General features: G+C 42.1%; 1 protein-coding gene across 1 annotated transcript in view; it reads left to right on the top strand.

The window, feature by feature from the left end:
• The window catches only part of LOC134087345 (NACHT, LRR and PYD domains-containing protein 3-like), a 39,437-nt gene that overhangs the window by 20,463 nt on the left and 4,448 nt on the right, over window positions 1–14,526 (top strand). The window contains exons 8-9 of the mRNA XM_062540786.1: window positions 12,414–12,587; window positions 12,808–12,981. Coding sequence (XP_062396770.1) covers window positions 12,414–12,587; window positions 12,808–12,981 — 348 coding nt within the window. The remainder of the gene's footprint in view (window positions 1–12,413; window positions 12,588–12,807; window positions 12,982–14,526) is intronic.

The raw sequence follows: 14,526 nt of genomic DNA, 5'->3' as shown, positions 1-14,526 counted from the left end.
ATAACGTTCCCCTAACGTTTTTACAACTAAAAAAAGAAACGTTATATTTTGGTTGAATCCCAGCAAGCAAATAACGTTAACCGTTGGTTCTCCTGTGGTTAGTTTATCAGTAACCTTCTAATACCCTGGAGAGAACGTTAGCTCCAGGTTATCAAAGTTCCCCGAACGTTATTACAACTAAAGAAAAAAACTTTATATTCTGGTTGCATTTCTCTTTTCACACAACGTTGCTACTTAGTTGTTTTTTGGTATCTTATTTGTATTACCATATCAGTATTTTCTGGTTATGTGCGTGGGGTTGATTATTGTTGATGAAAATCGCCCCAGAGTTTCTATGAGTTTCCAATTGAACACGGCCAGCAGCCACACTGCAACTTAGTCGGAATAATTTGTTGCAAAATCGACATATAGGCCTATTCTAATCTTCCCCCCTCTGTTGGATTGATATTCGGCCGACCAGAGCCAGCCCGTCAGCTAAGAAGGGGCCAGCGCGAGAAGAAGCTAGGTTGAGAAACTTCCATCTCGGGTCCGTGAAAAAACACAGCCAGCTCTGGTGTGTTGGTGTGTTAGCAGACTCAACCTCGCTAACTTTAAGACATTTGGATAACACAGAGAGAAAGTTACTCACGTAGGCTACTGGCTGTATGGTATCGATCACATTCTTCACATCGTTCTCCATGCACTTGTTCCATTAAGTCCAACAGGCTTTTAAAAAACACTGTACAGGGTAAGCCAGGTGGGAGAGCTAGCTAGCCATAGTCCCAGGCAGGCACACAACGATTTCATGCTAACTAATCTGACGAATAGTGTTGGATTAATCCATTATTGATTAGAGTGGCACCTGAAATGCATTCATGTTTTTAAAGCTTTATTTGTTATGAAAATATGATGATGAGGACTCCAATGAATTCTTTCTCAAACGTTGAGACTGCATCTTAAACAGCACAATGTTCCCGGGGGAGAATTGTTTTATATTAACACGTAGTCCAAGTTATAGCCTATGTTTACTGTGCTGTTCACTCAGCCTATCCCACAATTCCCAGTCCCAATTTAAAACAAAATAAATCCATCATAATTCTGAACCGAGGACTTTTAATGGCATACGATGCAATAAAAACAGCCAGTTTTGAATTTTGAAACAGTGTGTTAGGCTAGCGCCTGCTCTGCTGATGTTTTGATCTGACTATTCATTTATTATAGGGAAAAAGACACCGTAGACAAGAAAGTATTAGACCTAACCGCATTTAAATACTTAGCTGACACATTCGCATATCAACGGGCCGTATTCGTCGCAGTTCAGCAAGCAGCTAATGGTGAGTGGAATAACATATGCTACATGTAATATATCGTCATTGCCGTAATCATCAGAGACGTTCGCTCTCCCAGGACACAGATAGTTCCCCCTTTACACTTTGTTGCTGGGAGGTTAGGGGAACGTTAATGCAACCACATATTGTAAAGTTCCCTAAAGGGTAGGAGAATGTTCTGCTAACCAAAATAAATAACCAGAAAAAAACGTTGTATTTTCGTCAAGAAAACTTTCCTGGGGAACCTTGTGGCAACTTTCGCAACTTTCAGGCAACGTTCCCCTAACCAGGAAAAAAGCGTTCTAAAAACGTTCTCCTAACCAGAAATTGTTAGCTGGGAACGCATTACTGTAATCCGATTACTTTTTTCAAGTAACGAGTAAAGTAAGGGATTACAATTACAAAAACAGTAATTAGATTACCTTTACTTTCCTGCAACCAGGCTGCGTTACTGCATTACTAAACCGTGATTTAATTGCTTTGTGAGACTGTCTGACAGCCTATAAGTAGCCTAACGTGCAAGGCATTGCGAGAGATGACGCAAAAGACGCATATCAGCAAGACAACGGAGTGCGGGAGAGAGCATGACTAAACTTTTCCCATAGTTCGGGACAGGGACTTGTTTTAGCCTACTTATCTTTACTTCACTTTATTTTTCTTTCTTTCAGTTCATTTTGATGACTTATGCTTTTGCCTATAGCTTTCACTCTGGACTGATGCTTCAACTCAAATGTCTTTTCAAATTCGAAATTGAGGTCGTTGACGTTCGAACTTGTTTTCGGTGGACATAAGGTTAAGTTTGTAGGTTACCGTCGGAGTCTTTGCCTAATAGGTAGAGCCTGTATCATTCTCTGTAGGCTAGTCGCTTTCAGACATAAGCTGCAGTTTGCCAAACGGAGGTCCGACTCTTCGGTTAATTAGGCTATTCCAGATTCTCTGTGTGTTTGTTTGAGTGAGGGGTGGTGCAGAATATGCGGCCGCTGTCACAGGGCTACTGTTTTTGTTCTACCACCAACAGCGTGCCCGTTTCGAATGTTGTTGCAACAATGCAGCTTGTGTTCTGTTACATCCGCAGCATCGATGAAAGATTGGAGCGTGACATGCAGGCGTAATGTTAACTGGAACTCAGCAGTGACGCTCGTTGTTCATTTACAGAGGCGATTCTAGAGTCTGTGGGGGCCCTAAGCAAAAATTCCTAGGGGGCCCTACTTACAGCCCCCCCCCCCCCCCCAGAAAAAAAAAATCCTGAATTATGGTACACTTGCCTTTAACATGTTGCTAGCACTATGCCCTAAGCTGTTTTAGGGCCATTTTCACAAGCATTTATCCTGGTCAAGTGCCATTCACACATGCTACATACTGTTTTTTTTTTTCAGCACAGTCTAGGCTACCCAGATCTGCCACAATATCATGCAAATACTTGCATTGATTTATTTTAGATTTTTAAATAATACAAATTCAAAAAGCAGGCTATACAAATTCTTACATTTTGACGTGTATCTCACCACAGCAAGCAGCTCGACATGACTTTCATGGTTGTACTGTATAGGCCTGACTGCCCTGTAAATGGCAATATAAGAACCATGATGGAGGGATACTTTGGGTCTGAGCAATTTACAGAAATATGTTGTGTGTACAGATGGTACGGGTTGAGAATGCTCCTTTCTTTCCCGCACATCGGGACTCCCGAAGCATCGGGACTTTAATTAAAACTGCAACCGCAAGGGGGCAACATAAGACCGCCTTAATAAAAGGAAGGTTCGGCTCATACCGGAAAACACGGAAAAACCCGAAGACACCGCGCTGGTGACAAGCGGAGAAAAGAGACATCACGCTCGGCATGTCAGATTGCAGTTTCAGAGTTTTCGAATGTTTTACAGCGTACCTCACAGCTGGCTCTCTCACTCGACGTAGCCTATAACTCAGTCAGTCCAGCAGAGATGCCAGAGCAACGTTTTGGTCAATGGAGAGGGAGAGAAATGCTCCGCATATCCGTCTCATTTAATCCGTCTCATTTAATCATTAAAATGAAGGTGATGACTGGCGAAATTATAATCAAACGACGTTTCAATAAACCATTGTTGAAATTAATGAAAATGTTTTTAGAAGCCTTCAATTCAACCTGAAAGACTCGATATAGGCAACCTTAGATTAATTCATTAATTCATTACGGTTACAAGACCGCATTTCCGTGAATAGGCTATTATTGTCAAGGCGAAGACGAAAGAGATGGACAAGATGGACATTTAGGCTACATTTATGTTAGGAATACTTAGAAATGTGTAGGCCTATAGGCTATTTTAAAACGGAGGCATGTTCATTTTAACCGGCGACGCTGGGTAGCTTACCCAGCACTTTATCACAGATTTTGTCCCCACCACTTTTGACAACTGAAAATAAAACGTATTTAACAGAAATATCTTTAATAGGCCTACATGCCTATCATGTCACTTTACTTATAACCGTAGGCTACATGATTGGAGAAGATCGCGCATTTTGTAACATTATAACAATGGATGGTCAGATATGCGATAGGGCAGTGAGGGTGATTCATTGTAACCATCGACTAGTAGGCCTAGCTCCGCAAAAGAAGTTTCTAGCAACTTAGAATATATGGATCTCGTTATGCATGTTCATGTTGATTCAGAGATAGACATAGACTACCGTGGGCTACTGTGCGTCAATATAACAGCATTTTATCATGTGGTGAATTAATGACTAACGTCAGTTTAACATGTCAGAACTTTTGATCGGCGTTTCAAGTGCATGCCGCGAATAGGCTAAATGAACTCGACTGACTGAATCCTTTATATTTCTTGGCTAAGTGCGAAGGAATTGACACTCGAACTGTGGCGTAAATGGTTGAGGCATCTTAATCATACGTCAGCGACCGGGGTTCAAAACTTACTCTACGAACCTCCGGAACCCATTAAGACAAGAGGCATTATTTTATTAAAAAGTTTTGCGATTTTTTTTATGATTGCGATGTCTGCTGAAAAGAAAAGTTAATATGTGAATTCGTGGTTCAGCGCACACACACACACACACACACACACACACACACACACACACATTTTTACATTTACATAATAGGGCTCGGGCACACGCCTTGCATTCTAGGAATATCGCCGCCATTTGGTAGCGCACTGAACGTAATATCCATTCATTCAGATGCACAAGACAAGAAGCAGAAATAGTAGCGATTTATTCTTTTCCTCTTGCGATCGTGGGTTGCACTGTTACACCCCACTACACAGCAACATACTACCAAGAAGGTAAAACTAAGTAACAGGAACACACTAAAAGGCGGGAGTAAATCCATAGTAGCCTAATCCATAGTAAACTAAGGAGTGAAGCTGCCAATGTGGCTGTGCCCGCGAAGTTTTGATGTCATGATCCCGAGCCCTAGTGTCAGGAAGTGTCTGTCGAGAGAGAGGGGGGAGGGAGGCAATCGTCCAATGCCGCATACAGGTAGGCTATAATGTCTAGTGAACTGGTTAGACAAGTGTGGGGGAGGGGGAATGATCGCACAAGACAATTGCTCTTCATGAAATGGGTAGTCTCACAGACGTTTGTCGATGTTTAAACGTAGCCTACTACATCACTTGCGAAATCGGACGTGGCACATAGAATTATTAGGCTACTGGATTTAATATAGCATAGACTTTGTTCATCCTATATTAGCCTATATTAAAATGTAATGTGCTGCGGGGAAGCATTGGGGAAGTCAGTTTAAGTTGTCCTGTAACAATTTGCCTCTTATTATAAGAGTATGCAGCCACTACGCACATAATAGTCTAGGTTACGGGCGGATGCGAGCAACCCCATGCAAAAGAAGGCCTTAAGTTAACGGACTGAAGGCCTGTTTACATGTCAAACATGCATTAAATCTAAGAAACGAAAAACACAAATATCATGTATTGTGTCGTAAACAGTTAATGACTTCGTGGCCACTATGCGCAACTGCATCGCGCAGTGAGCTGAAGGATAGGAGGACCGACACTTATTAACACAAAGCTTTGTAAAGCACTAACAACCACCCCTCAAAGTTCATTGTCCATAAGTCCAAACAATAAGTATAAAAATCCGACAATCCAAAACGATAACGAGGTCTCCCAGAAACGAAAAACAAGTTTGTTGAGTAGGCCTAGCCTAGTCCTTCCAACAATCTCAGCTTTTGCGTTTGTTAGATAAAAGGCATTCTGTCCTGCTGTATTCCAATGAGAAAAAATCATCCACAAGGTAGGCTAAGGGTCACGGTAATGCAGCATGCAGGAATCTATATAGGCCTACGCACAAAACGAATGAATGGATTATATCGGCCAAAACGAATGAATGGGTTGGGAGAGTCGTCTGGCTGTGTCAGCAGACTGCAGTCGGTCTCGAGGGGTTAAATAGCGCACGTACTTGAATTTTAATCTGAAGAAGACCAAATCAAATCAAAAAAGATGGATTTCAAGTGTGCGAACCTTTTTCCATTTTTTTTTATGATTTAGCCTACTCTTGTTCTGCACCTTGACCGGGGATGTGCACAAACTTTTTTACTACACTTGAATTTTAAACCAACTCTTCTCTAGCCTATATCCTATAAAAGAAGGATTTCAAGTGTGCGAACCTTTTTCCATTTTTTTTTATGATTTAGCCTACTCTTGTTCTGCACCTTGACCGGGGATGTGCACAAACTTTTTTACTACACTTGAATTTTAAACCAACTCTTCTCTAGCCTATATCCTATAGCCATACTTTAATAATCAGATGTTATGCTCATTTTTGTAGGCTACACCTCACCGGCAAGCACGCACGCAAATGCTGCTTTTGCACATCTACAATATTGGCCAGGCTATATAGAATAGGCTTTTAGGACTGTATTTTGCCTTCGTGCAACTTTAGTTGTGCTCAATCTAAATTATTGTCAGTAAGGATAGGTCATATTACCAAATGGCGAACCTCGAAAATTATTTAGGATATAGAGCCGCGTCCATTACGCATGCAGTTATTTTTTAGGCTATTGTTTTATTTGAGTGTTTTTGTCTACCATGGCAAACATAGTTGAAACGTTCGCTCTAAACTTAAGTATTTCCAATCGGCTTTCACAAAACCGATGAGGTCCAGATCTCAGTGGCCTCATAGCTGCCTACAGCCATGCATAGTAAGCCTAATGATAGCCTAATAGTTATGACATTAATAGCCTATTAATGACCTCATGTCGGAATGGCACGTTGTTTGAAAAAAAAAAAGTTAAATAGGCCTAGGCCTACCGCCGAGTGGGGATATGTCGGAATGAACAGCGGATACCAGCTGGGTTGTAAAACATTACTGTATTCGTTGATCTTATCGATGCAGTCCTTCACGTTGTGTGGCAGTGCTTGCTTGCCCTTCGATCCATCCCAGTTGGTGGTTTTGCACCTGTCCCTGAGTTATAGTCTATATGAGTAAGCGCTTATATGCTCTAACCGCATAATAAAAGAAGCACCTGCAGCAGTGCTTATGGCAAGGCTATTAACACCTGTCACTGAGCTATGGACAAGCAGTTATGCTCGAAAATTATCATAATAAGACACACCTAATTGTATGTCTCTATGTTTAAACACATCAAATTAGGAAGCATTTCCGCCGCAACGTTTGCTTTCTTTTTCTGTCGGTCCGCGGTTGCTTGGTCAATTGCGCAGCAAATTATCAGATCACCGGACCTAATTTCACCCCATGTCTCGCGGACCAGCAGCAGTCTCCACGTTTCGCGGCCCATAGTTTGAGAAACGCTGCATTAAAGTGTCATTAGGTTGTAGGCTATTTCTCCGCGTTTCCCCCAATACCATGGCGACAAAGAGAAATAAATATGATTTCACATTTAAGCTGATTGCTGACAAATTTGCCACACAATTCGGGAGAAGCAGCGGACAGGAGCGCCACCACAAGCAAGCACTTCTAGCCCAAATTAACATGGCAACGTTGCCTATGACTTAAGTGTCTAAGTAGGCTAGTCCTACTAATATTACATTTGATTGGTAGCATGTTTGTAGCGCGCCAGTTTACCCATCCCCTACATCAAAACAGCTTAGAATCAATCAAAGAATCAGCTGTGTCGGCGTTAGGCTGTAGGCGATTTTCTATAACCATTTTCATTCATTTCAACAATGGTTCATTGAAACGTTGTTTGAATAATTTCGCCAGTCATCACCTTCATTGTAATGATTAAATGAGATTAAGGAGTCGACTATTGACGGATATGCGGTCTTCATCATTTTGAAATGCGGGATGAAACTTTCTGCCACCTGGTGGTTGTTTGGGTACATCGCCTTAGGCTCGAAAAAAATCGGCTTGACGGCCTGCGGGATCTCTTCGGGAGTCCCGCGGGAGAAGGTGCATTCTCAACCCGTACCCACTGTAGGCCTTCCAGAAATAATCTGATCTGACCTGTTTGCGTTGTAGCACACGTGACGTGCACACATGATGATTCTCTATAATATTTATTTTACTGCATTGCAATGAACAAAGTAAAGGCAAAAAAAGAGTTTATTTGTCAAACAAATTTGGATGCAATATGAGTCTTGAATTGGATACCATACAGGAGTTTGCTATAGGATCTCAAAACCGTATTATGAACGTGCCTTGCCATAGAAACACATGACAACGTTGGATTATGAGCCGCTATTATGGCACAGAAAAACATAGGGTAAGTGGAGCTAAATGAAGTTATTATTTTGCGGTCACTTGGTCTGTTTTCTAACTTAGAAGGTTGTATTTGGTATCTGTGGATAGCTCCAGCTCTCCTCTTTCATCTGACATGCGTGTCATATCTTTCTGATCGCGGTTTCACGAGTAAATCAAACGAGAGTTATAGCCTTAGCTATAGGAATTATTATTTGTTTGTCACTTAGTCTGTTTTTATAACACAAAAGGATCAATGTATTTGGTATCAATGGAAAGCTCTGTTTCCCCTCTTTAATCTGATATGCGTAGCATCTCTGTGCGATGCTGGGTTTGCCAGTAATTCAAGCGAAACTGGATGTGCGGGTGAACGCAGAGCAATATAGACTGTAATATAGGCCTACTTTGATTTAACTTCATGATTTTCATACTTGATCGTACAGACAAGTGCCTAGTCTCGTTGGAAAGCCCCACTTCTGCTCTTTCGTGCAATACAGGTCTCATCTCGCTGCGACTAATAATCGCGGAGCAATGTAACAGTGAAGAATGGGTGTGTTTTTTGATGCACTTTGCGCCAGTCGGGCTCAATATGTGTGGATTGTTTGTACTCTTTTGGACACAGATCCACTGTTTATAAGCCGATAGCATACATGTAGGCTACTATTTGTAAGACAGTACAGGACAGGAGCACACAAAATCACGTAACCCACCATTCAATCTCTATTGACGAAATTCTCGCTTGTCCCTACGGCAAACGCTCTGAGGTCTCGGGGCCCCCTAGTGGCTTGGGGCTCCAAGCAGTTGCTTGCCTTGCCTGTCGACAAGGTGCGCCCCTGTTCATTTAACATAATCTGAAGGAATTCACGTTCAAGATCTTTATTTACAAATGTGCTGCATGCAGTTCATAGTTCACAGAACTCGTTTTATGCACAGCACTGCATTTGATTCTATTTTATAGGATGGAATATGCAGAAAGAATAGAATAAGGCTGAAAGCATATTAAGGTTGTGTAGCCAAGCTAGTGTGTTTTTGAAAAGTAACTAAGTAAAGTAATTAGTAAAGTAACTAATTATTTTGGGGGAAAGTAATCAGTAAAGTAACGGGATTACTTTCTTGGATAAGTAATCAGTAACTAATTACTTTTCCCAAGTAACTTGACCAACACTGGCCACCAGACTCCATCTTGCACTATGGCAGGGGTCGGCAACCTGCGGCTCTAACAATCACTACAAACATTCCTCTGTCCCCTTGTCAGTCAACATGATGAATGGGCAACGTGGGCAGAACAGTAGGAAGGCCCAAAACCAATACTAAGTTAATAGAATAGAATAGAATAGAATAGAATATACTTTAATGTCCCCAAGGGGAAATTTGTCTTGGACTCATCAAAGCAAAGCAACCCAGTACATATAACATGGACATGACAGACAACACATTACATAATAACATTACATAATAGATAGAAACACTGAGACATTGACACACACAGGCTACTGTGGCAGCATAGGAGAGCCCATTGACAGAATGTGAACTGCCCATGGAGCTCCAGTAACACAATGGTTAAAAACAGTTAATGGGTAAATAAGGATGGGAGTTAAAACAAAGGCATAGGAATGGCATGTGGTGCAGCCTAAATGTAGGCCTATATCTATTTAAGTTGTTTATTAAGAATATTGATGGATGTTGGGACAAATTATTTTTTAAATCTGTTTAGTCTGCAATGGTGAACCCTGTAACGTCTACCTGATGGTAGCAACTCATATTGTGAAAAAAGGACATGAGAGGGGTCACAGAGTATTCTGTCTAACTGTTTTAGCACACATTGCTCGAAGATTGACTGGGTGTTTTTGTGTTGTTTCTGGCCAATCATTTTCATTGCTGTATGGACTAAATGGTTTAATTTCGTTTTTTAAAGCCACAGGGAGGTTTCCAAACCAGGCTGTCATGCCATATCTTATTATGCTCTCCAAGGCAGCCTGGTAAAACATGAGCATGATTCTCTGATCCACACCAAACAGACGCAATCTGCGCAGGAAATACATTCTATGTTGTAGTCGGGAGCATATACAGTCGTGAGTGTTCCATGTCAAAGTGCTGTCTATGTGGACCCCAAGGTATTTGTAGGAATGTACCTGTGTGATTGCCTGATTATGTACAACAACTGGTGTATGATTCCCAACATTTTTAGGATCAAAGATGATTTCCTCCGTCTTTTTTACTTTTAAAATCAGATGGTTGGAGTCACACCACTCAACAAACTGCCTCACCTCTGTGTGATAACTGCTTATGTCATCAGATCTATGAAGTAGGCTAAGGATTGCAGAGTCATCTGAGTATTTAAAAATATAGTTATGTGGATGAACACTCATTAGTGTATAAAGTAAAAAGAACTGGTGAGCTAACACAGCCTTGTGGTGCTCCTGTACTAATGTTCATGGACAGAGAAAGGGAACTGTTGACTTTCACTTGCTGAGTCCGGTTTGTTAAAAATGAGTGAAACCATCTGATCACTGAGGAATTGACCTCCAGCTGTCTGAGTTTCTGAATTAATAAGTGAGGCTGAGTGAGTGTATTGAATGCAGAGCTAAAATCAATAAAAAGTAACCGTGCATACGATGCACTGTCCTCAAAATGTTTAAAAACTAAATGCATGATGGAGGTGATGGCGTCTTAAGTGCTGCGCCCCTGTTTGTAGGCAAATTGAAGTGGATCTAGTTAACTGTTTACCTCTGCCTTCAGCTTACCTACTACATATTTTTCTAAACATTTCATTACTACTGATGTTAATGCCACGGGCCTGAAGTCATTGTTTTCGATGGGTTGTGGTTTCTTGGGCACTGGAATGATCATGGAGGGTTTCCATAAGAGAGGGACCGTGTGGGTATCAAGGGACTGCTGAAAGATGGGACACCAGGCAGGGGTAAGTTCTTCCACAAAGGTTTTTAGTATGAGGGGAGATATCCCATCTGGTCCTGTAGCCTTCCTTACAGACACTTGTTTAAATAGTTGTTGGACATGTTTTGGTTCGATTAGCAGTCCACTCGCCATGCAGTCGGTGGGCGGTAAGCAGTCCAACTCCTTGCTGCACTCAGCTGAGAAATCATGTGTCTCGAATCTCATATAGAAATTATTTAAGTCATTGGCCATTTTTGAGTCATCTGATGTAATTAAATCTCTCTTGACTGGATTCATACAGTATTTGTAATAGCCTCATGGAGTACCATACTCTTTTTGTGTTTGAGCTGTTGAGCAGTAGGTCCTTCTGTTTTTTTCTGGCTATGCGCAAGTGCTGGTTAAGTTCTTTCTGCGCCAGTCTGAGTGCAGCCTTGTCCTGACTTTTAAAAGCCATTTTCTTCCTGTTAATGCAGTCTTTAATATCTTTAGTAATGTAGGGTTTGTTATTTGGGTAGATAACAACTTCCTTTTTAGTGACTACATTATCAATGCAGAAGTGAATATAGTCTGTTAGAGTCAATGTCCTGGTTGTGAAATATATTCCAGTCCGTGTTGAGAAAACAGCCTTTTAGAGATTCAACACTTGATGATGACCATACAGCTACTTGTTTCGATGTTGGTTTACAGCTCTTAAAGACGGTTTTATAGGAGGGGATCAGGTAAAGTGTTGTGGTCCGAGTTGGCTAACGGCGGCCTCAGTGTGGCCATATAGGCACCTTGCACATTCCCATAACACTTGTCCAATATGTTATTGTTGTGCTGAGTAGGGGGCTGTGTATGGGGGCTGAACTGAGTGGAGATGTGCTGAGGCTGTGGTGTATGGATGTGCTGTGTGTGACTGGAGAGTACAGAGAGAGAGAGAGAGTGAGTGTCTACTTTGGAACTGTGCTTAATGGGACTGGGTGGGAGAGAATGCTATTTATGGGCTATTTATTGGGCTTTTAACACGATGTGAGTGCCATTTATGGCATTACGGAAGGCTGTGAATGTGTGCCCTTTTTGTATTTTATATTTTTATTTACTCCCATGTTTAACATATGTGCTATGTCCTGTGATGTGTTGTGTATTGTGGCTGTGGCAGCTTACCCCTTATCCAAAACATATTTCTACCTTGGAAGACCTAATAAAGGAACCTTGCCCTTGATGCAAGCATTGCAGAAGAGTGGAAAGAGAATGCAAAAGTTAATAAGATACATTTAGTCTCATCTGATTAATCAGTAGAGAAGAATTATTTGCCTTAAGTTAAGTTAACCCCTAGGAACATGAATCACCACTGCTGCCCACATGACACTACAAGACAACAACAACAAGTTGTTTACATGGCTGCAGAGTGTGTAATGTAGTGTTTCTCCAGTCTGTGTCCCTGCTTTGTACATAATGTGAGTGCTACACACATCTGTGCCTGTGTCCATCCTCATGAGATACAGTGACCTCATGGTGCTGAAGGATGGCCTGAAAATGTCCAGTGTTCAAAGACTGACCTTCCACTCTCCTTTGAAACAGGCTCAATCAGTGCCACCTCTCTAAAGCAAGCTGTGAAATGATGGCATCCGTGCTGCAAAGTGCACCTTCCCATCTGAGAGAACTAGACATGAGTGACAATGACCTGCAGGATGAAGGAGTGGAGCTGCTCTGTGTGGGACTAAGAGATCCACAATGCAAGCTGGACACACTGAGGTCAGTAATTAGGAATGTTATGTAATATAGTACTGTATGTTAACCACCAGGAAGAAAAAACAATGTGCCTGTGTGTGATGTCAAATTGTACATCTGTGAATATTGGTATTGATCTGCACTTGTCATGTTTAGGGATTGTCAGTCATACTGATTAAGCAAATTACCTGTATACCTTTTACTTCCTTCATTTATGATTAAGAAAGAGCATCTGTTGTTTCAGACTGTCTGGTTGTCTCATCACACATGAGGGCTGTTCTCGCTTGTCCTCTGCCCTCAAATCAAACCCCTCCTACCTGAAACTGCTGGATCTGAGCTACAATCACCCAGGAGACTCAGGTGTCAGAGAGCTTACAGACAGACTGAATGATCCCGGCTGTAAACTAGAGACGTTGAGGTGAGATGTATTACATCTTAGATGTCTTTCTAGTGGAGCTGTTCATCCATTTGTGTCCTGTGTTGGAGAGCTTTCTGTGTGGAGACTGGATATTCTGTCACGTTTCCAGATGATTCCCTTCCACATGTTAAACTGGGCATGATGTGGCCCTTTAAGCACTGCAAGTAGAAGGCAATTCCCCAGACTTACACACACATATGAGGCTTGTGAACAGTTGGAGAATATTGAGTATGGCTTGGTAGCTGGCCATGGTCCTGGGATGCCAGTAGTGAAGATCACATGCGAGTGATGTCCAATAAGTGCTTCTCTGGGTTGAGAAAAAAAATATATAATAGGCCTGTCGCCTAGCCTAGAAATCTAGACGCACCTGTCGCCAACTGTTCAGACTAAGACCTCAAGATCGCTTTCATCACAGGCCACTAGCAGAGGGAAAGTAAACAGGAATTGGAAACCTGGTAAACTAGTCGGATATCTTGCATTAGACTAACCTAGGGTGGGTGTAGATTAGTAGGCGTCCAAGGTCTAATGACCAAGCATATGATTTCCATTGCTAGGGTTACGTTTGTGCGCATGACTAAAAGTGAAGGCTGAATAGTGCGTATCTGCCCAACTTAGCCTGAGACCGGTGGGAAAAGCATCTGTGATGGAGAGTGAGCTGGATGGGGAGGACTGTGTAATGATATGAGATGTAGTGATTAAGTGTAGGCAAGAGTGAGCATGTTCTCTGTTGACCAGATTGGTGCCAGTATAATAGGAGACTGAGGCTGTAGAATCGCCATGGCTACAGCGAGGTAAGGGGATGCATTGGCACCGTTAGAATAGAAGTGGAAAGACTGTAAGAAAATATGTTATGGTAAATATGTTCTAGACACTGGAATACATTGACAAAAAGGTGATTTAGAAGAGTGGAGGAGAGGCTCAATTAAGTGTAATTCAGTCAGTGTTACTGATTGGTCAATATGCTCTGTTTGATATGAACCTTTAGGCTACTATGATCCATGGCTTGTAGATAAGGACACGTGGATGCAGATCTACGCCAGATTAACCTCACTATGCCACATTTCCTCACTACATCTGAACGGCCAAATGGCAAATATGAGTGTGAGGCTGAAAGTGAGTCTGGAATAAAATCTGTTGCTATGATAAATGTGGGCCTCCTGCATGACTGAAGGTGGAAACTCTGCATTCCAGATCATGAGCAGGTTGTGAGTTATCAGAGCAGCGCAGGGGTCTGGCATATCCTGCGTCTGCATTCTGTGCATGCGGTGCTGGCTAAGTGTGTGACTATTACATCCACGCGGCAGGTGGAGGTGTAGCGTGCCTCCAGATTTGTGCAAGCGGGGTGGACGTTTGAGCAATGGCCCAGATTGTGTTGTGCTTGCTGCTGGGCTCAGTGAAATAAAGCTATGATTTAGGGAGCACCGTGATCAAGTTGGACGTGGTTGAACTACACCGTGATACACGCAAGCACACAGGAGTGGCAACTGTGTTGTGCTTGCTTGGCGCAGCGGCGGCCATTCATGTGTTGCACGAGCCATGAGAACG

The sequence above is a fragment of the Sardina pilchardus genome, chromosome 1 (genome assembly GCF_963854185.1).
Source record: "Sardina pilchardus chromosome 1, fSarPil1.1, whole genome shotgun sequence".
NCBI classification, from domain to species: domain Eukaryota; kingdom Metazoa; phylum Chordata; class Actinopteri; order Clupeiformes; family Clupeidae; genus Sardina; species Sardina pilchardus.
This window is presented reverse-complemented; position numbering and strand designations above follow the sequence as displayed.